We start from the raw sequence: 21,325 nt of genomic DNA on the forward strand, positions 1-21,325 counted from the left end.
TAAGGGGTCTCGGGTTGACTGTCTCTGGTGGGCGGTCTCCTCTTCTGTGGGGGTGGGGAGATTTTTTTTTCTTACTAAAGTTCTTTCAATCCAAATCAGGTGACATCGTTACAAGCAACTTTCTCTTGCCACAACAATGACAAAATATGTAAATATGTCCGTTTGTAATAAGACACCACAATTCGGAATTATGTAAGCTAAACAAAGCAGAGACGGCAAATAAGACAAAATGTTAGTAGAAATTAATTTTGTTTACATGGTGGATGCTATTATTAATATTTCATTCTAATCGTTTTAGAATTTTATTTAGTTATGTCCTTATTCGTCAGATGAACAACTCGTTTTACGCATAGCTTGTGGATGTACTTTCAAAGCGATAATAATAGTAGCAATAATAATAATAATAATGATGATGAAGGTCATTAATACTGATATATGTAGATTGTATTACCATGTAATCAAACCCATCCCAAACCGGGCATACCATCAATACTTCAAATTAAGAGTACTATTTGGTTGTAACTGATATTCTTTCCACCAGCTGCAGACAAAAGTCTAAATCTTTTGATGAGAGTTGTCTTTTGGAATAAGTCCGAGCCCAGACAATAATAGAATTCATAGTAGTCCGCAGCCGCACTGCTAATATTAGAACAGACAGTTGTTTGGGTTTCTCTCCCGGGTCAAGCTTTTAAATATAATCAAACCTGTTTCCGAGGAGGTTTCAGACACACACACACACTAACACACACACGCACAGGCACAAGCCGAACTCCTTCAGAAGTCCTTGCGCGACCTCTTCAGCGGAACTCTGGCTACAGCTCTTCGGAGGAAAGCGCAAAGTGCCTGCTGTGAACCAAACACCATGCAGTTAATTATCTGTCATCCAGACAGAAAACATTGTAATCTCCTTTTTCATTCCAGTGGAAAACCGATTGGAATCATTAATCTACAGAATATGAGAATATATGTAGCCTGCACTATGTATTGTCAATTAATATCAACAGCATGATAACAAATGATTAATAGCTTAGTTTTACTTTCTGATTTTGGGGGGTTTATTGTTGTATCTAACTTTTAAATTTCACGTGAGTATATTTTAATTACAGCACAGAAGGGATTAAAACTGACATCAAAACAGAAGCATGCCAGATACATGGTAAAGAAAGGATTTTTACAAAAAAACTTTGTGTTTCTATAGTAACATACACAGACTGTGAAAAAGGTCATCATACAACCTAAGTTGCAATCATATTCCCCTGTCACACATCATTCCTCAACACCCACTTTCTCTTGTCCACCAAAAAAAGATAGATTTAGGATTTTGGTGTTTGACAAATTTTATTCACATGAGAGGTCCTTGCAGTCTTATTTATGGTGTGTCCTTTCTGTGAACCTTTGCTGTGAGTTCATGCTACAGTACATACATCAAACAAAGAACAAGAACCAGAAAAAGAGAAAGAGGATCTGTTGCTCCTCAACCCTACAGGCCTGCCTTTAAAGTCTGAACTAACGGGTCACAAGTTACCTGCATAAATCAAAAACTGAACAGAAATTAATTGGTGGACGAAATGGACCAAATTAATGCAATAAAAATTTCCCCAGATACCTAGAATATGAAATTACAACTTCTTGACCATCATTCAGCACGTGCTGATTACAAACACCACAGATAATTGTTTTGATTGGGGCACATTTACATTAGACTCATACTATCTTACTGTTCCCCTGTTGTCCATGCATCTATTACAGTTGCTCTATCATCTGTCTAACAGAAGTTGTCCACCTGTTGTGGCACATGTTGTTTAGAAATCCAAACAATATTAACAGCAGGCAGTTCTTATGACAATTAACTTTTCAACAAATCTGAAAATTTTCTCTTGATGTTGAGATTTGTTCTTTAGGACTCTAGGAGATTAGCGTCTTTCAGGATACTTCCTGACATGTGAGTACATATCTGCCCTGCTGTATCAACTTTAAAGTGCTGGCTGCTGTCCTGAAGCAGGGGGACATCCACTGTGCCCCGGTCCAGTTTTTGAGCGGATTTTGGATCAAACGGACCGATCCAGTGTATGATTAGTAGTAATTACCTCGTTGCAGCCTTTAGATCAATGCCGTTGGCTGACAGCAGACTCCTGATGACAATTATATATTTTTTATTTTGATGAAGAATTTATCTTTTGCATTAAAAAAAAAAGCCAAATAATATTCTCTAAAAATTTTTGTGGCTTTTTATCATTAAATAAATGGACTTTGGCCCTACCTTGTCAGCTCACCAGTCATTTGTTAATGACAAACCTCTTAAAGGCCATTTTAAAAGTCATAGAAGTAGTTGCAGTGAAAGCATTCTAACTAAAATCGTACAAAGTGCAAAAAAAGGCCAACAGATATTGAATAATCTTCAATGACATCATTTTTGACTCACAAGAACATTGCAGCAATTTGTGAGCAATCATCCCACTGTGGCATGGGTCAAATGTTTAGCTGTAACTGCCAATCATCTGCAGGAAGCCCCAAAGGGAGGAATTTACAATGGTGTTCAAACATTTTCACTGTATCTCATTTCATCAACTATTTCAACATTACTCCCTGTGCACTTCTACACACGATCCAAAGGCTGTTTCACAACAGCGTAGTGTATGAGTAATTGTGAAATGGAGCAATTCAATAATCTATCAAATTCTATATATCCCATCCAACAAGGAAGATTCAAGCCAAGGATTCCAAAAATATGCTACTTATTAGATTCCACCTCACCAGATGCAAAGAAGTGACTGCTAAAGACTCTGCTGGGTGCTGGAGTTGGCTCATCCAAAAGGAAAACATTCAGAAACACATTTCAAAACAGTCGAGGGACAGACCAACCAAGCAGTGGGAGAGCACGGCAGTCACAAATGTGAGAGGAACTTAATTGAGTTTGAGGGAGAATTTCAGTTGTACTGATGCTAGGAAAGAAGTAGCCCCAGTAGAGTTTCTAGCAAAATGAAGCTATCAAAAGGTGATCCAGAGAGAGAAGATTGGATAAGAAAGGATAAAAGAAATAAGGTCCAAAATATGTAATAAATTATGGTGTATTATTGATAGTGGTATTCAAGTCATCAACAGGGCACTCTAGAAAATGCCAACATGTCATCTCATGCTGCCATCTTGTGGCAAAGCTGTTCCAATACATGTCTAGATCCTGCAGGTCTAGCTTTTATTGTACATCCAAGTTCTGCTTATTAAAAAAAAAACTAAAACAAAGGCACAGATTGGGTGCAGTCAAATAGCAAATCTGTCTGGTTTGCTGGTTGTTGACGATCAGTGTACAATCAAGCACCATCATAAACATCATAAATGTGACACTTTTGTTCTGAAATTATTTGCATTATCAGCAGTTTGTTTCAACATACAGATTAATAATAATAAAAAAATACAGGTGAAGCAAATATCAGAATAAACCAGAAACCCTTGTGATAATAACAATTTGCTGCTCCAAACTGCTTTTGTCTTTGTGGAACCTGAAAAACCTGGATAGACAATTTTAAAAACAAACGTCTGAAGTGACTGGTAATACAGACAATAATATTAAGAGAATTATTTAAAATTTAAATAATGGTCATTTGCACCCCTGAAAAATGTGTTACTAAAATATTTATACCTGACATATCAAGCAACAACAAGAAGAACAACAACATGTAGCTACCCCATGAACATCTGAATGTTTTATCTACAATACCCAATATGAAAGATCATAGTTTATCTTACAATATATACAGTACAAAACAATGCAAGGATAGATTCTCCTTTTGGCTATTAAACTATTGATGTCAATAATGCAAGAAAAGCCTTGATTGCCAAAGCTGACAGTGGATCTCAAGGTAGTTTGTGCTACAGACTCAATGCCAATGTTATGATAAATGTAAGATTTGTGAGTGCAACTATTATTTTAAAAATCATGTTGCACAGAATTTACCAAACACATGACAAATTGTACATGTAATGCCCTGACGGGGTCATCTAAATGCATCTAAATCATCAATGCCGTACAGTTCTGTCATGTTAGGAAAAATACAGTTTTTGCATCTATTCAGTATCAGTGTATAACAGCAAATGGTCATTGTTCAGTCCACAGAGAAAAACGGAAGACTAATAAAAATCGTCTATAGCATGGATAGAGGATTGAACTCCACTAACTAAACAGCTTCCATTTTGTTAAAATGACAGATTTCCAGTGATTGAGCTATAGTCCATTCGTACTTAACAAGAACCAGGGAGAAGCACCAGTATCCACACTGGGCACAATCCAGTGGAAAGAGAAGGCTGCAGGTTTCCTTTTTAGTTCACAAGACTTCATCGACATGTGGGCGGCTCTGTCCATCCTCATCTGCCTCCTTCAGCAGCTGCTGGTACTTTCTCTTGAAAAACCCAAACTGGAAGATACATGGATTAAGCTCTATCATAACTTATAACTATTGTGCATAAATATATTTTCAATAACCTTTCAGTTTATACTTGTGTAGGCTACTGTAGGAATATATCCACAATGGCCTAATGTGCAGTAATGATATTATATAACGTTGCATGTTAAGTTTTCTTTTGAATCTGTTAACACATGTCGGTCCACTTTCCTTTCTCACTTTAGCAGATGCGAAATTCTCCCATTCAGAAATATTCACTTATATTTCACACATTCATGGCTAAGCTATTGTATTCATTTACACATGTGCCTCATTCTAATGGTATTATCTTTGTAAAAATGTAGATAGGCACTAACCTTCCAAAGCAGTCCGACAGCCACAGCCAACAGCAGCAGTCCGGCAATGATGCTGCCAACTATCACACCCACTGGTACGTCACCTTTTTCTCCAGGTTTACTGATTGTCACCACCACCTGGTTCCAGGAAGACAGTACAGGTCATTACAAGGTCTGTGACACTCCAAAAAAATACACAAACAAAATATATAAAATGTCCTACTTTAATTGCCAATGTAAAATATTCTAATAAGGTGTTTTGGCATTTGGTATTTACATAAACGGCTCGAGGTTTGTGAGAGAATACAGAATAGAATCACAACACGTGCTCAATATTCTAAGACTTGTTTCTTAGATTTCTTTATGTGAGAACTAAAAAAAAAAAAAATCACAAAAGGGATCTTACTGGTAGCTGTTTGAGGCCGATAACAAGCATATCAGGGTTGAAGGTCTCAACATTAACATGAGAGGTCAGTTCGATGCTCTGATAGGTGGCCTATCAAGACAAAAAATATATGTAAATGAATTCATCTATCAACATAATGCAATTATTTGTGACAAATGGTGACGAAATAAGTATCAGAAAAATCCATCCTTAAATATATTTACCGAAAGAAACGTGCCACTCCAGATCCTGGTTTTCACTTTTACAAAGTAGTTGCTCTTAACTTCAGTATCTTTAAGAAGGCATTTTATATTCTCGCATTTTGCAGTGTTGCAGTCCTGTCAGTTTAAAAGACATTCACAAAGCAAATCAGCACATAAAGCTATGTCATGACATCACGTAGGAAAACAATGTAAAAGTGAATTATTAATTTAAAATATTCAACAACAGAAGGAAACCAGACACACAGCTGAATATAAAAATGACCAAATAAAGCACACCGTAGACACTTCGCAGGGTCAACAGCAGATATAGAGAAAAAAACCTTTGTTGTGCAACATTTTTTGAGTATAAAATAAATAAATAGTTTATGTATTTCCTCAAATTGCAGCATGCTTTTCTTAATGGGCCACTGTCATATGCCGTATGCAGCTTTATAATTCATTGTTACTCTACAGAATGAATTTTACATCAAAGCACGAATGGTGTGATCGCTGTGCAAGACACAACTAATAATTCAGCGTGAGAAGCAAGTGTGCATATTGTACTGTGCTGTATGTAGGGAGAAAGATACACAGAAAAATGAGTTACCCACCAGTTTCTTTAAGCCTCTGAGACTCTCAGATGAGAAGGTTACTTTGTGGGTGTTCATACCGATCTTTAGAGGATCAACCAGGCTGCCGCGATCGCAGGTGATAGAACCTCCCTACATGGAGAGAAGCCTTATTGTAGGTCATTCACTGCAGATACACCTACATATGCATATGTATCACACTAAATAACTTTAAACTTTAAATTTCTAAGGCACTATAACGAGCACCCCATCTCTCATTACTGAATTAAAAGAGTGGTTGAAAATGTCTGTTGTGTTTTATTATGTTCTCCTATGAAAACCGGGCTCTAACTGGTTATTTTTGAAGCTAAACAGTTTTAAAATGTGCTGGTATTTGGTAACTTACTGCTTGTGTGTCCACACTGGTCACATAGAGGATTGGATTTCCGCCTTTTGTGGTCATTGGCAGAGCAATGCTCAGATATAGGAGGTTGACAGGCAAGTTACCCGTTGTAACCTTTAAATACAATTTGTTCTAGTATTAATATTAACTACCTATATTTTTAAATAAATACAATGACAAATTAGATTATTATGTTTTAAGAAATGGGCTGACTTATTGCACCTTTACTGTAAAGTTGAACTCTGGGCCAATGTCATTTAGAGTTTTCACTGTCGTTACTACTGGAATGTTAACGTCCGCCACGTAGAATTCGATGTTTGACTGCCTACAACAAAGAGACTATAATTTTAATACACTGCCATCTTCAATTGTCAATCTCACACTACGTGGCACAAATGAAAGGAAATAGTGTTAAAATAACGCAAAGTAAAACGCACCTTGATAAAACAACTTCTGCATCGTATTTAACAGGAATGGATATGTCCACGTCGTTGTCTGCAGGTCTTTCTTCTTTACTATCACTGTAAAGAAAAAAAGTAAAAAAACATTAGCCCACATGAGTCATTTTGTTTAACAGTCACTGAACTGTTTATTTAAATACTAATTAATTCAGTGTACCTCTTCGCCTGAAATTTCACCTCAGCGTGGTCTTGCAAATCATTGAGGCTGTACTCAAAATTAATGCGAAATTGCACCTGTAGCGACATAACACATTTTGTATCAACTGCTGTAACCAGTTAAAATCAAAACATGTATATTTTTCGTGAATGTACCTCTTCGTCGGTTTTTAATACCGGGTATCCCACTTGGCAGGTGACAGTTCGTATTTGTGTTGATGTGCATTTCACGTCCTCTGTCTGTAAATATAATAATGTTATTTGAACAACTTCTCACCAGCACAGAATTTCTATTTTACAATCACTACAGTACAAATAAAAAAAATAAAACATTTTTGGGAAATGCTGAAAAGGTGAATCATATGACTTCCCAGTATCAAAATGTAGCCTCACGTCAACCGTAACGGGTTTTCACTCACAGGAGAGATGGAGGAGTAGTAGAGGTTGCTGGAGTACGTGGCTAAGACCTGAGTGTTGAATGCGTTCTCCTTTCTGTTCTTCACAACAACTTCAAATGATAGTTCTCGGTTATTAGAGCTGACCAGTACAGGAGATGAGCTGCAATACAAGAGCAGTTATTTCCGTGACCTGCATTCTCATTATTTAATTTGTCCATATCACAGATTAAAAAAGAGGCATACCGAACCAAAAAACTCAAGTTACCCCAATGAACACTTGAACGCTTCATCTACTTAATCTTTAAAATACACAATTGAGTATTTATACAGGAACAAATTGCTCAGCCTTACATAAGACCAAGAAGCACAAGAAGCACAAAAAGCAGCATGCCACCAAGTCTTCACACCATAAAACCACATGTGATCTCATGCGTATGAATGTGGGAAGGTACATAAAACATGCTATTAAGTCTTGTTCAGCTCCTTTCATCTGAGTTTATTCACTGAGCATGTATCACCCAGAGTTGGTAAGTTTCTTCCAAACTTACAAGTCTGGCCCAACCATTTTATAGTCTCTGAAGTGGCTGTATAAACTGGAAAACTTTAATTTCTGCAGCTATTAACAATTAAGACAAACTCATAAAACAGAGAAAATAGAAAATTGTGTAACTGTTGTTAAGAGTTACCAGGGCGTAACTTTAAATAGGCAAAGTCACACATTCTGCCAAGTTTGTAACAATCTTTCTTCCCAGTTCTAAAACTACTCGATTCCTTTATGTGGCATTATACCGTAGCTGTTTCACTGTCAGGACTATAGTTATGCAAGAGAAATATAGAGCCTTGATGATGATACCATGATAGTACAATGTACTGTCATTTGTGTACAGCCCACAGGGCTGTAAGGAGAGCTTGTGATAGAGGTAGTGCAGCTGAGAATGTGTCTTTACAGTCACTGACTTTACAAACCTCATCGAGTCTCTGCAGATAAGGTATGATGACATTTGATTGACAACGATTCGGCGAACAACCACCACAGCACAGACCTACCCATCTTGCTAGTTTTTACGAGCTAGTTTTTTACTCCATATTACCTCTTCACACTCAGCACCAGATCACTGTTGCACACTTCATCATTGCCACAGTCTTTCGTGAAGGGAATCTGAAACAGTAACAGAGCAGTACGTTCAGAACAGGACGCTGCCTCATTCTTTTGATGCAATGATGCTTATTCTCCTATATTCTTTAAAGAAAACATGTTTTATTGCTTCAGGCCAACTTACATCTTGTTGAGAATTGCAAATCTGGAAAACTCACGTGCAAAACTCACGTGACTTATTGAGACACTTTAGCTTTTAATCATAGTAATCATCACACACACACACACACACACACCATGTCATTTTAACTGGCTGTAGAGACAACTATATTTAAAGCATATTTAAAGCTATGTTTAAAGCACTGCATCACCTGATCTGTTACCCGTAACCCTCCGAAGAACAAAGGCTGAAAAGAAATTAACACTGTATCAGTTGCTTACAAAGAACTCGGAGGCTCTTGGAGAGAACACATCGAGCACAGGATTCACATCTTCATTCTGCTGCTTGATTTCCACTTTCAGACTGAGGGAATTGACAAAGTCTGCCGTCTCCTGTTGAAGAAATCATTTTTAAACCATCTATGCTTATTAGGGGAAAACACATATCGAATGCCTAATGTTGCCAGAATGTTCCCCAAAAAGACAAGTGTGCTCTTTGATACCAGCACACAACTGAATCATGACATGGTGATGACTTTTATCCATTACCTGAAGATAAACCTGGTAGACTTGACACAGGCGTGTAGATGAAATTTTTGCCTTTTCTGAAAGGGAGCGTTCATTATTTTTTATAAACATTCCTCTAGATGTCACTCGAGAGTCCAGCAAGTCAGCATCCAGAGTTAAATTGTATGATATATCTGAAACAAATTCAGACAGACCCTTTGTCACCCTTTGACATTTGCATTAAATTGTGTTCTTGTTGAAAATGTTGGGGTTTAAGTATCATTTAGCAATAATGTACACTTTTTTACAGCATTTAAGTGTTTGGAAATTAGCTCATTCAGTTTCTTGATAAAACTTTCACACCCTTATTGTAAATATCTATCTATCTATATATATCTATATCTATATATCTATATATCTATATATCTATCTCTCTCTCTCTCTCTCTCTCTCTCTCTCTCTCTCTCTCTATATATATATATATATATATATATATATATATATATATATATATATATATATATATATCTGTCTATATATATATATATATATATATATATATATACACACACACACCATGCATTTAGCTAATGCAGTGGACACAACAACTCCACCATGCAGCAAACTACAACTTAACAATTTACATGGTGTAAACGTAGACCGGCAGAGTTGTTTTACCCTGTTACTAGTCATGTAAAGAAAACTAACTAGGTGCTGGCTGTGGGCTCATGTTTAGGTATTAGGTATTATACAGACATAAAAGTGCTTCTGGTCTACTGTTGGATAATTTCCCAACATGTCAGACTACTGCAAGTTAATTAAAAAGCATCCACATATTCTTGAGAAGCCTAATAGTCATCAGATTTACCAATGGGCCCAACGGGGTTCTTGGGCCTGAATGCAGCACTGAAGCAGAGCTGCGTGTTGAAACATGAAAGCTTGCGTCCATTAACGCTACAGTCTTTGTTGAAAATGTTAATTTTATCAGGGCTGAACGAGGCTTCAGTTGTGACAGATGCCACACCACGGGACCTGAAGAGGAAGTGAAATTTATTATTAGTATTAGGCTAAAGATAATGTGTTTGAACTGAATAAAGTTCAAAGAATAATAACATAATTCATTACATATGTACTTTCATTTTTTACTAACAGTTGACAGTCTACTATATATTTGTTCCCACATACTTTGCAGTGTTAACTCACCAGAGCTGCACCACTTTGCCATAGGCACCAACTGAGATGTCAGGGAGTGTATCTTCATTCAGATCTTTGTAGCTATCTAGGGATCTTCCAAAATACTGCAACTGAGGATCCAGTTTGGAGCCAAGTATTTTCTGAGAAAAAAAAAAAGATCATCACTCTTATAATTACACATCCTCTTCAAATGTTTATGTTTTATGTTTCTTTCCAAACCTGTGAGAACTCTCTCTTTAATGTTTTCCTCTCCCCATTGTAGATGTAGATGACACCTTTTCCTTTGTCTTCTAACGGTGCTCCAACCACAACATCACTGTAACCATCGAGGTCCAGGTCAGAAATGGCAGAGATGGCCATGCCAAAACGAGCATTCTCGTTCGGGGGTGGACCACTGAGGAATCCCTGCTCGTTCAGAATACCCTTAACAAGACAAGAGTGTGCTTTTTAAAAAAATTAAAAATATTAGTTTTGAGCATGTCTCTTTAACTTTATGCATATCATCTCTTCATTCAGCGCAAAGCATCTACCTTTATGCCAAAGGAGTGAAGACTGGTGTTGCTAAGGAAACCCCGGGAATAAAACGTTGCCATAAAAAGTAACATTTTGCTCATTTCTACCTTTGTGACGGAGAAGAGGTAGACCCTGCCTTCTTCTTTCCTCAGCTCGTTCATGAGCATGGGTGCACCAACCAGTAGAAGGTCTGTCACCCCGTCTTTATCCACATCCAGGGAGCAGAGGACACTTCCAAAGTATGACCCAATCTAAGATGACAATTAACTGTTCACCAATGATTTATTCATTGTGACAAAGGCTCCCTCTGGCATATCCTCTAATGTCTGTACCTGTTTGCCTCTTGCTGAATCGATGATAGTAGATTTTTTCTGAGCATTCAGAGTGTAGACAATAACTTGCCCAGAGTGGTTGGAGCGAGGTGCACCGGCCACAAAGTATAGTGTAGACCCATCGTTCATCGTGGTGACAGAGTAACCTGGAAATACCCAGAACGATAACAGGGTAAGGTGCCGTGCCTCGACAGGTACAATTTTTAAAAAAAGGGTGAAGGAGATGTCAATAAAGAGCAGTTTGTACATGTCCACCCTGTTCCGAGAAGAGTAATTAGGCAACATGCTGAAAACATCTGTGTCAGTGGATCATGGGTGTGCAGGGACATATTTCTCTTGCAAAATATTGTTTTAGATCACAAACAGAATGTAATGTACATGTACTACTATTTATTATTATACTAGACTATGTTATAAAGATGGAATTGGCTCTATCCCTACAAGCTACACCATTGAAATGCTGCCTATCTGTAAATACACTTAAAAAGCGTAACGCTAACAGGCTTCGCTCATGCATAGGTAGCACTTTATGTCATAGGATTTATTTGGAATGCAGTTCTATTTGCTGTGTTATTTTACTGTGGGAAGTATTTCGAGCAAGATTTACGTTACGTAACAAAATCAAAACATCAACCAAAAACAAACTGGCAAATAAACGCAGGAACACTCTGAATGCCTACCCAGTAATGAGCTGTGGTTTTTGTCCTGAAGAGTTCCCTCAAAGGCTGAAAAAGGGAGGATGTCAACTTTTGACCCTGTTCGATGCACAACAGTCCCGCTCCAAGCGTAGGCTCCCGCTGCTCCCAACATCATCACATCCTTAAGAAGTGCAGATCAAAGGTCAGTGAACAGACATCTTATGAAAAGTACTGTATTTTTAATTTTAGCTTCAGTTTCAGTTTTTGTTGTGGTTCATATTGCATAACCTGATCTATACAAAGACCAGCTTCATTGTTCAAGTAAAAATGATCAAGTAATGCCAAGTATCCAAAAGCTGGTTAAAAATCAGAGAAAATAAACACAGCTGAAGAGCATTATGTATCTTTCAAAACCAAGAGATAAGACCAAATGCAAATAGCCTTTTATTACAACTATAGGGGTAAAATTATGGAGCCTTTGCATTAATATAAAAATATGCAGCACTGCAAATTGTTTTAACAAATTGAATAAATCATTAAATATTGAAATATTTAAGTCAAGGAATTGGACATGTTATATTGGGAACTCTGTACCTGTTGACTGGAGTAGTGAGCGCTGATTCCAACCTGGGACATCTCCATCTTAAAGCTATCACCCCCTTTTCCTGTCCCTTTGGAAAACAGATCATTGCACAAACACCAGCATTAACCAGAGCATAAGATGCATATGAAAACACATTTTATCTTTGCAAAGCGTATTTGAACGTACATGCACTGTCAGGTAAATTACAGATTAGGTCTGTACAATCAAAGCAAAGGAAAATAAATAGTATTCACCTTCTATGTTGAAGATGCGGTCTCCCAGTGTTCCGGCAATGTTGGAGAGAGCTGCCTCTTCAGACACATTAAAGAAATACTTCTCTGTGGGTAAGCTGGCGATGGATTTGATTTCTTTTATTAGCATCTCTGTATTAATGTTTTGTCTAATATAATAACCTAAGACCTAGGGAAAAAAAGGAGATATCAGTGTTAAGTAAATGTAAGTAAATTAAGTCATGCTGCCTAAATGTGAAGATGAAAAAAAAAAGAAAAAGAGAACTCTGGCTCAAATCATCAATTTCTGAAACATTAAACAGAAGACACAAACATTTGTTAAAACACAACTGTAACTTTGGATCATTACTTACAGCGATACCAAAGCGGGTGATGCCTTGTTTCTCACATTCTGCAATTACAGTATCTCTCATGTCAAAATCATGAGACTCTCCGTCAGTGACAACCACCAACACCTTGGCAGCGCCTGGCCGACCTCCATTTTGTTTACTGAAACCCAACTGACTGTAAAGAGTAGACACACACTTTTTTCATTTTTAAGTTCTACAAATTTATTTTTTAGCTGAATGAATGATAATAAACAAAGGAAACTGCCACAAATGCAAAAGAAAACATAAAAAGCATTCAGTCTCACACAGGTAATAAGTTTTTCCGACAGAAAAGACAAGCAAATAATAACATGGACACGTTAACAAACACACAAACAAGAAAGTTCACATGCAGAGACACTATGCATGTTGTCAGTACATAAATCTCAGTATTGCTATACTACCAACCTTGCATATTGGATGGCCTGGAAGGTATTGGTTCGGTCACCATACAGTTGTGTAATTTCAGATGCAGCAAAAATCATCTCGTGTTTGGTTTGAAAGTCGTTTAGTTTGAATTCAACTTTCGGATCAACACCATATTGAATGACGCTCACCTGTAATAATAACAGATTATATGAAGACATCAGTAATAACATTAACTAAAGATTACACCCTGCTTCATTGCTTCTTAAATTTCCCCTTACAGCTGACAGAAGTGGACATTACCTGCGTGTTTTGGGGCCCGATGTCGAGCGAAGGTATCAGCTTCTGGAGGAAAAGGGTCATGGGAGCCCAAGGATAAATGCTGTTGGATCCATCCAAAACAATCACAATGTCCATAGGCCCTCCACATGCTAGAAATGTCCAGAGAGTTTAGGCAGCTGTGATAAATCACACTGAGGATATCCACTTTACAGTAATGCCGACAGCAAGCCTTCAGTATTTTTTTCCTCCTCCCATGCAGCCACTGAATTCAGTTCATGCATATACTGTAGATTTATCTTGGCAAACATATCACAGTTAACCATTAGTGTTTTTTACATCTCTGAATATATCAATCATTATATTGAAAACTTCTTACTCTGAACGGCAGGGGAGAAGGCAGGTTGAGGCTGAAAAAGTGGGCTCATTTTTGCACATATTCCAGGGTAGAAGTCCTGACTGCCACACAGCTGTCCCCAAAGAGGACCACACATCTGTATCACATGACCGCAGAATGTGAGAGAAGAGACTTAATGGATGTTCAAGCTTGTCACAGCCTTCAAAAAGCTCAGTTTAAGCCCCATTAAAATCATTAGCTGTATTTATAGTGTGGCTGATCTGGCTCTTAACAATAATAATGACAACATATCTTTTTAAAGATGATTGATTCTAGGCAACTTCCTTTAGCAAATATCTCTTGATGTTAAACACTGGCAGACTTCCTCTTACCAAAAAAACAGCTTCATGTAAATTTTAAAAAGGAAACCAGTTGATAGCGAAGCAGCTGTTTGTGTGTTCATGTTCTAATTACAGTATTTCTGACAGCTAATGGTTGTGTTACTAAGTATGTATCATATTATGAAGTAAGAAACTAACCAAGCACTATGATCAGATAGAGCTATGGCCATTTTACAGCAAAGATATAATCTGGCGGTCTCTGAGACAAGATGATAAAAATTGAATGTGTTGTTTGTAAAAAGAGACACAGACAAACACACATACCATCAAATCACTAGCTGTCCGGGTAAGAGTCAAACCCAGGGACATGTTGTCATTGACATTTTTAACAGCTGGGATGCTGACAGAATCTGTAGGTAAAGGGGCAAATTCAACATTACAACAATTAACTTTAGATTCTAATCTGACAGTTCTCAAAAATTGTATGAATAAACAGCAGAAAGACGCTAAATATCTGCAGAGATCGAGCATCTTCTCAGCTCACCGAACCTTACCTTGGAGATTGAGCTTGTCACAGGTGTTTTTAGATCCAGAGACGGGACATTTGTAAATATCTCCTTTCCTGTTTTTGCTGAAACCACTCCATGGAGCACCAACCAGAAGCCTGCAGAAAACACAGTTATTCATCTCATCGCCACTCTTATAAACACCCACCACGTGACGCACATCTATATGTCTTTTAAGTACAGTGCACATTTGAATGAGTTGTCCATCTTATGTAGGGTTGAAAATTGTTCTTTGATTACACAATCTAAGCATGTCGACATGTTGGTATAGCAAGTTGCAATTCAAGTTACAACTTAAAATTCGTATGAACCACCAGTCTCACTGCAGTATCCTATATATACTGATACAAATATCGTCTATATTACGATTCGCTTGTTCTGAGCAAGAACCAACAAGTCAATCAAATTCTTCTGTCACATTTTAATACTAAGGAACAGCAAGAAATCTTCTACAAGTTCATACAAGAATTATCCACTTCAAAAATTATATTGTCTGCTTGCTTTGGTTGATTTAAAGCTGTTAGGCCACAAATTAAGATATTCACATTCAAGAATTGCCAGTATGAGCCAGTCTCAGAGTTTATACCATCAGGCCTTTAAATACACTCTATGGTCTGACTCAAACATCTATATAATGATGTCATCCTTTTTTTATCACTTAGAGGACAGGAAACAGGAAGTGCTAGTGCTGTTTTCAACACTATCAGGTCCATAACATTTCCTCCAGTCATACAAACTGAGACACTCCTCCAGACAGTGTCCCTACGGAATTGAGTAATGATTAACTAAATGTTACAAGTGAGTGGGACAAAATGTAAGAGGCTTTACATATGGTAGGATTGTTTGTTACAGTTTCACAACAGTGCTATAAGATTCAAGAATGTAGAACATCAACTAATAAGAGAAGCTGGACTGATGCAAAAGAAAATGAAATGGGCAATGAAACATGCATAATATTCAGCCAACAGAGATCTATATATGCCTTGATATTTCACTCTGGGCCAAAGAATGAGTAGCTGAACTTTCTAAATATTCAGTGCAAATAGCATTGGTTCACGCAAATCGTGCTCATAATCATGCCCAGGTAATGTGTTGTTGAATAGAGAATGAACCCCTGGTCAACAGAACAGGCCAACTCCTTTCACTCTGAACAAAATCCTTAAGGGATGAATAAAATCCATACCATTGGCCTTCATGGTTTGCTGCCTGTAGCACTGTGTAGCCAAACTCTTCCGACGCCTGTCCACTGAAAACCTTGGCGCCCGCGGTTCCCACGTTGAAGGCCTGCGATTGCCAGACTTTCTCTGCTGGGTGGAATAGAAAGATGGGGTTGGAGGAGAGTGACAGTTTATAAACCAGCATCTTAACTTCAGATAATTGTATTTTGTGATAACAATGACTTTTTCACAACCTAACATTACCAATTAAATGATTGTTAGCTGACACTTTCCTATGTGTGTATCTGTGTCATCATCACATTCCACAATAGGCTTTTCTGTTGTGTTTCCAGCAGCAATTTCAGCCATTAGCTTCCTTCTTTGTATCTCCTTTGTAACTCCTTTGTCTTTTTGTCTGAATAATGTATGTTTTCAAAGTACAGCATGTGTCTGTTTGACTGTAAAAGCGCCATAATACACAAAGGTCCCACTAAGTTTTGTATGAAGATTATATTAATAGGCCGTGCTTGTAATGGAGCTATGAATTTCTCCATGGACACAGTTCACCTTAAAAACCCAGCGATCTGAGCTCCCTCAGGACATGGAATTTGCTTTCCTGCCAGTGAGTTTAGAATGCAATATTAGACCCACAAGCCCATACAGGCAGAGCTCAGCCTCTGCCTCCCCCTCAGCCAGCAGGCAGAGGAATGTGGATGTGTACTGGGCTGAGGAGACCTTCACTAGCCACGCCTGTTTACCTGTAGTACAAAGTACCACTTTGGCTCCTCTTGAGGCTTTGCAAACCACAAACATATTCATATTTCCTTTCAGAAATAGGCCGCAGACGAGTAAGTGAACGCCTGGCTGCATTGTCAAAGCTCAGGCAAAGGTTAGTGAGCAGACCACACGGGAAACAAACTTTCCTCCACAACCCATTTGATGCACGGAAAAAGAACAAATGAATTCGAATCTGGCTGATCAAAAATGGAACATGCGTTTGATAACAGACGAAGAAAAGCTGCAGGATGATGATATGATTCAAAATAAAGGCAGGTAGGATTCATTCAGCAAATCCATGGTGGGTGTGCACTCATCTGGTGTACGAAACCCTCGAACAAACACATCAGATAATAAAACAAAACGACTGAAAATCAAATTCAATCAAAGCGACAGAAATACGTCGCTTTTCGGGGCGAGAATATCTGTAACTTTTTTCTGTCTGGGTGAGAGCTCGGAAACACATCCGGTACTTACCAATGACTATTAAAGTAAAGAAGATATTCTCCCAGTAGAAATCCATCGCTGCCTTTATCCCATCTGCATCTGGGAGATTAAATGAAACCGCTGCACTTGTCAAAGTTGTGAATTCACACAAGCGCGAGTCAGCGATGACGCACCAGACGGACTTTCTAAATAAGGACTTGAGCTCTTCCTCGTACGGCTGATGTTCCGGTACAAACTTCAAGAGCTACAAAGGGTGTGAAGTCAAGTTTGCAATACAGTCAGACAGTGAGAGACGTATTGAAACTAATAAATAAACACTTATGCTCGTGCATGAGGTCTGAGGTCCCATCTACAGTATCTGATGCTCCACAAAGAAAAGCCAAAATCCTAAAAATGATATGTGAATTCTGTCCACGCCCATCAGCCTCAGTTTAAATCCCAGAGCCACATCATGTGCAGACCAACAAGATGTCACATAAAACTCACACATCATCAATAAACATTTAACTTTTTGACCAACAAGATGTCACATAAAACACATACATCATCAATAAACATTTAACTTTTTGGTCACCGGACCTTATAATTTCTGTATGTGCAACTCATTGGAAACTAATGGTTGACAGATAAATATCTTGTGAAATTTAGAGTATCAAAAACCTATAAACTCAAGCCCAGACAATAGGACAAAGTATTTTTCTTTACTGGAAAGCAATTGTGAAACATTTTATTGGAACATGTGTTAGAGTCAAAAGACGCCTAATTTTCAATGAGTGGTTTCATTCCAAAATGCTGTTTTGGAAAGAATGTTTGTTGGTGCTTGTTGCTCAATCCACAGAAGGATAATTACATCTTTTATTTCCTCATTGTTTCATCAGCAAGGAACTCAAGATGGAGTTACTGTAAGTGCCCATTTCAGAGGTATTCTTAAAAGGAAAGTCACAGATTTCACACAAAAAGCTATGTTTCGAAGTCATAGGGAGTTTCACTCATGCTCAGAGGAGAGTTGTGCAATGTCTTCTGGGGGTCTTGAGGAAATGAGTGAGAAAATGACCCTGGTGACATCAGGGTCAGCTACAGAGTCAGATCAGAAAGCTTGCATTGTGAACTGGGATTGTGGAATGGGAAGGATGTGGAAAATAAAGCATAAAATTTAAAATATCCTTTTGTTGCATGATGGGAGATGTAGGATGCCATATTTCTCGAGCTGATTAGAACAAAAGTTGTGATACTTACAGTTTGGACTTTGTTTGAGTTGTGTTGACTTTTGCCGAATTTTCCTTGATCGTGGCCCAATGCAACTACTATCTGATGCCAGGGAGCAGTGGTAATAAGGGAGGAGCAAGAACTGACCTCACTCACACTGATCGTGCAAGACAAGACTGCTAAATTGACCAAAAAGAGAAGTTTGAGCTGTTTGAGTGTGGGTTTCTCGTGTATTGTTAAAGTTTGCATACACATCCTGCGGAATTGAGCGCACTTCTTTTCTGTTCGAAAACAAAAAGCTACAGCCTACAATCAGTTAAGAGTTATCAGATAGGCCTGCTGTTTTATAGTTAAGGTATTTAGGGCGACTGTGGCGCAGGAAGGTAGAGCGGTTATCCACCAATCTTGCAGTTGTTGCTCCTGGTGAGTGTTGGCCAGCTGCATAGCAGCTCCCCCATCTGTATGAGTCTGTATGAGTGTGTGTGTGATTGTGAGTGCGAATGGGTGAATGAGAAGCAGTGTAAAGCGCTTTGAGTGCCAATAGGTAGAAAAGTGCTATATAATTGCAGACCATTTATTTAGTTAATGAAGACAAAGTCATAGTTCTCGAAAAAGGCTGCAGTCGTCCTAACATGGTGACATTTATTAATCACAGCCTGAAAAAACTGATCACATTGAGCACTAATTAAACACATCTCACGTGTCCAAGTGTAAATAATTAAATTAGTGAAATAGATTTTTTTAAATTGGAAGAATCCATTCAGACAATCTATGACAGTGTCACATCCTCCTTTGTCTAAACAGTCTGAGTCTTGGTGTCTCTGTGGTGCCAGCTTGAGTTCAATGAACCCACTGTCTAATAACAAAGATTAGCTGGACACTTTTTTCAGTCCCCACCCTTTCAAGGAGGTCATGACAAGTCATAAATCATAACTATGAGTTAAGGCATATAAGTTGCCAAAATCTGCGAAGCCCCTTTAAAGCTTTGTGAGACACATGCAAACCTCATGTAAAAAACTCTGTTTGCTGGAATTCCTGATAGGCTGATATGCTTCCTTGGAAACCTTGTGGGCTGAAACACACTGAAACAATAAATTCCGTGTGCAGATACTGTACCATGTAGTCTTTAGAGAGGCCGGATGGACACAGACCCACGACTCAGCTGTGTGACTCAGTCAACCATCTTCTGTGGCTTTCAGGTGATGCCAAACCTTATTCATCAGCCAAACCCCTACGAGACTGCCTTTGTTTGTGCAGTCATGATTAGTGTGTAAATCATCTAGTGAGGTGAACCACCTTCAGAATTTAAAATAAGCAAGCTTACGAATTTGTGTGATAATGATGTGAAGCACATCCTGGAAAAGTCTGACCACTCCTTTGGTGATATTTGTATTTCCAAGACTTGCTTTGAGAAATAAAGCCCTCACAGAAAACTACAGTACTATGTGAGGTAAATCTGACTCAGTACTGTTGTGACATGGAGAAATAAAACTATATTCCTTAAATTCCCCTTTCTTTAAAGGATACCGTATTCTTTCATTTTCAATGAGTATATACATTGTTTCACTAACAACTGTGCCAATCGTTCTGGGCAACTTGCTGTGTTAAATCACACTGAACAATATAAGGAAGGATCTTGAAAAAGTATAGACCCTGTGGTGTAGTTTCCTGACAGGCACTACATAATGGAACAGTGCGAGCAAGTCATTAAAAATCCCCACGGAGGATGAACATGAATCACTGAAGTCAGCCTGGATGCGTGGAGACCAGATATAGTCACAGAACAAGCCTTTGTCTTAACTATTTATATACTACAGTCATCCACATGATAAAAAAAAGCTGTTTTCTCAGTTTCCAGGTGTATGTCTATGGGAAGCTCCCAGAATTGGAAAAATGTCCTTTGACAGTCCTCTCCCCATTACTCTGGATAATCTACATAACACAAACAGTTCCACATTTACAATCTTCACAGTCGAAACACAGATTGAACACACAGTACAATGCTTCATGAGGTACACGAAGCCTCTATTTATTGCCAGACAATGGAATTACATTTTACAGATAGTTTCGTTATTACCTCTTTTTTTTTTGTTGGCAGTGACTGAGTTAATTTCAGAAACATCATTCAACATGTCAAATGCAAATATAAATCACAGTTATATTATTATTATTTTCATATAAGACGTCATAAATCAAGTTTGTTTAATTCCCCCAAAGCAAAGCCATTGTTAAAGCCTTTCTGACACAAGGAAAGTCTTCTCAAGCTCATCTTCAGTCTTGGGTTCCACCTCAATAATAGCAGCAACAAAAAAAGAAGTGAGGTCATTAGTGCTTCTGCACAGGAACAAAAATATTGCACATTTACTGTGTTTGCTATTAATGAGAAGGTGTGAAAACTGCATGCAGAGACATGGATACAGATAGACACACATACAGTTCTGGATGAGTGGACTTTAACACTAGGCTAATCCCACTTTCACACCCATCTGCTGACCAGGGGAGGAATCTAAGGCCCTGGTTTGCCTTTTTGTTTGTGAACCAGTGTGATCCCGTCACATCCAACAGGCTCAGAGGGACTCACGAGCCGGTGACTGCACACAGACACAGTGGTAATGTGACTTGTGGACAAAGTTTTCCTTCTGTCAGGTGATCAAACATTTTGTTTAAACATGTGCAAAGGGTGACAACCAGTGGTTGGTAAATGAATATACAGTACCATCCACGTGCAATGTATTTGCTCAGCGCCATTGAATGAAACACACAAACATGTACGCACACACAAATCAAGAATACATTTAAGGTAATAAGAAACAGAAGAAAAAAACAAGAGGAAAAAACCCCACAAATTGGGGTTTGTTTGGGGGGACCTCAGTGTGTTTCTTTGCCTAGGGCCCCCCATAG

General features: G+C 38.2%; 1 protein-coding gene across 2 annotated transcripts; it reads right to left on the bottom strand.

Moving 5' to 3' along the window:
- Positions 1 to 3,040: 3,040 nt before the first annotated feature.
- Positions 3,041 to 17,462, bottom strand: itga2.2 (integrin, alpha 2 (CD49B, alpha 2 subunit of VLA-2 receptor), tandem duplicate 2). Of its 2 annotated transcripts, none has more exons than XM_067521979.1 (30): positions 17,249 to 17,462; positions 16,021 to 16,141; positions 14,826 to 14,935; positions 14,596 to 14,681; positions 13,973 to 14,087; positions 13,618 to 13,745; positions 13,357 to 13,505; positions 12,934 to 13,084; positions 12,584 to 12,749; positions 12,341 to 12,417; positions 11,789 to 11,927; positions 11,109 to 11,254; positions 10,884 to 11,027; positions 10,483 to 10,686; positions 10,273 to 10,403; positions 9,938 to 10,101; positions 9,112 to 9,263; positions 8,845 to 8,955; positions 8,399 to 8,466; positions 7,329 to 7,467; positions 7,066 to 7,149; positions 6,911 to 6,987; positions 6,730 to 6,813; positions 6,515 to 6,617; positions 6,296 to 6,406; positions 5,932 to 6,042; positions 5,342 to 5,455; positions 5,139 to 5,228; positions 4,754 to 4,870; positions 3,041 to 4,409 (listed from the first exon to the last, which is right to left on the bottom strand). In XM_067521979.1, exons 1-30 carry the CDS (start codon positions 17,292 to 17,294, stop codon positions 4,320 to 4,322), a joined length of 3,528 nt encoding a protein of 1,175 aa, XP_067378080.1. In that variant the 5' UTR covers positions 17,295 to 17,462; the 3' UTR covers positions 3,041 to 4,319. The 2 variants fall into 2 exon arrangements, with proteins under 2 accessions (XP_067378080.1, XP_067378081.1); XM_067521980.1 differs by having other exon boundaries at positions 16,021 to 16,144; positions 17,249 to 17,406.
- Positions 17,463 to 21,325: the final 3,863 nt, after the last annotated feature.

Source organism: Channa argus, chromosome 11 (assembly GCF_033026475.1).
Source record: "Channa argus isolate prfri chromosome 11, Channa argus male v1.0, whole genome shotgun sequence".
Lineage (NCBI taxonomy): Eukaryota > Metazoa > Chordata > Actinopteri > Anabantiformes > Channidae > Channa > Channa argus.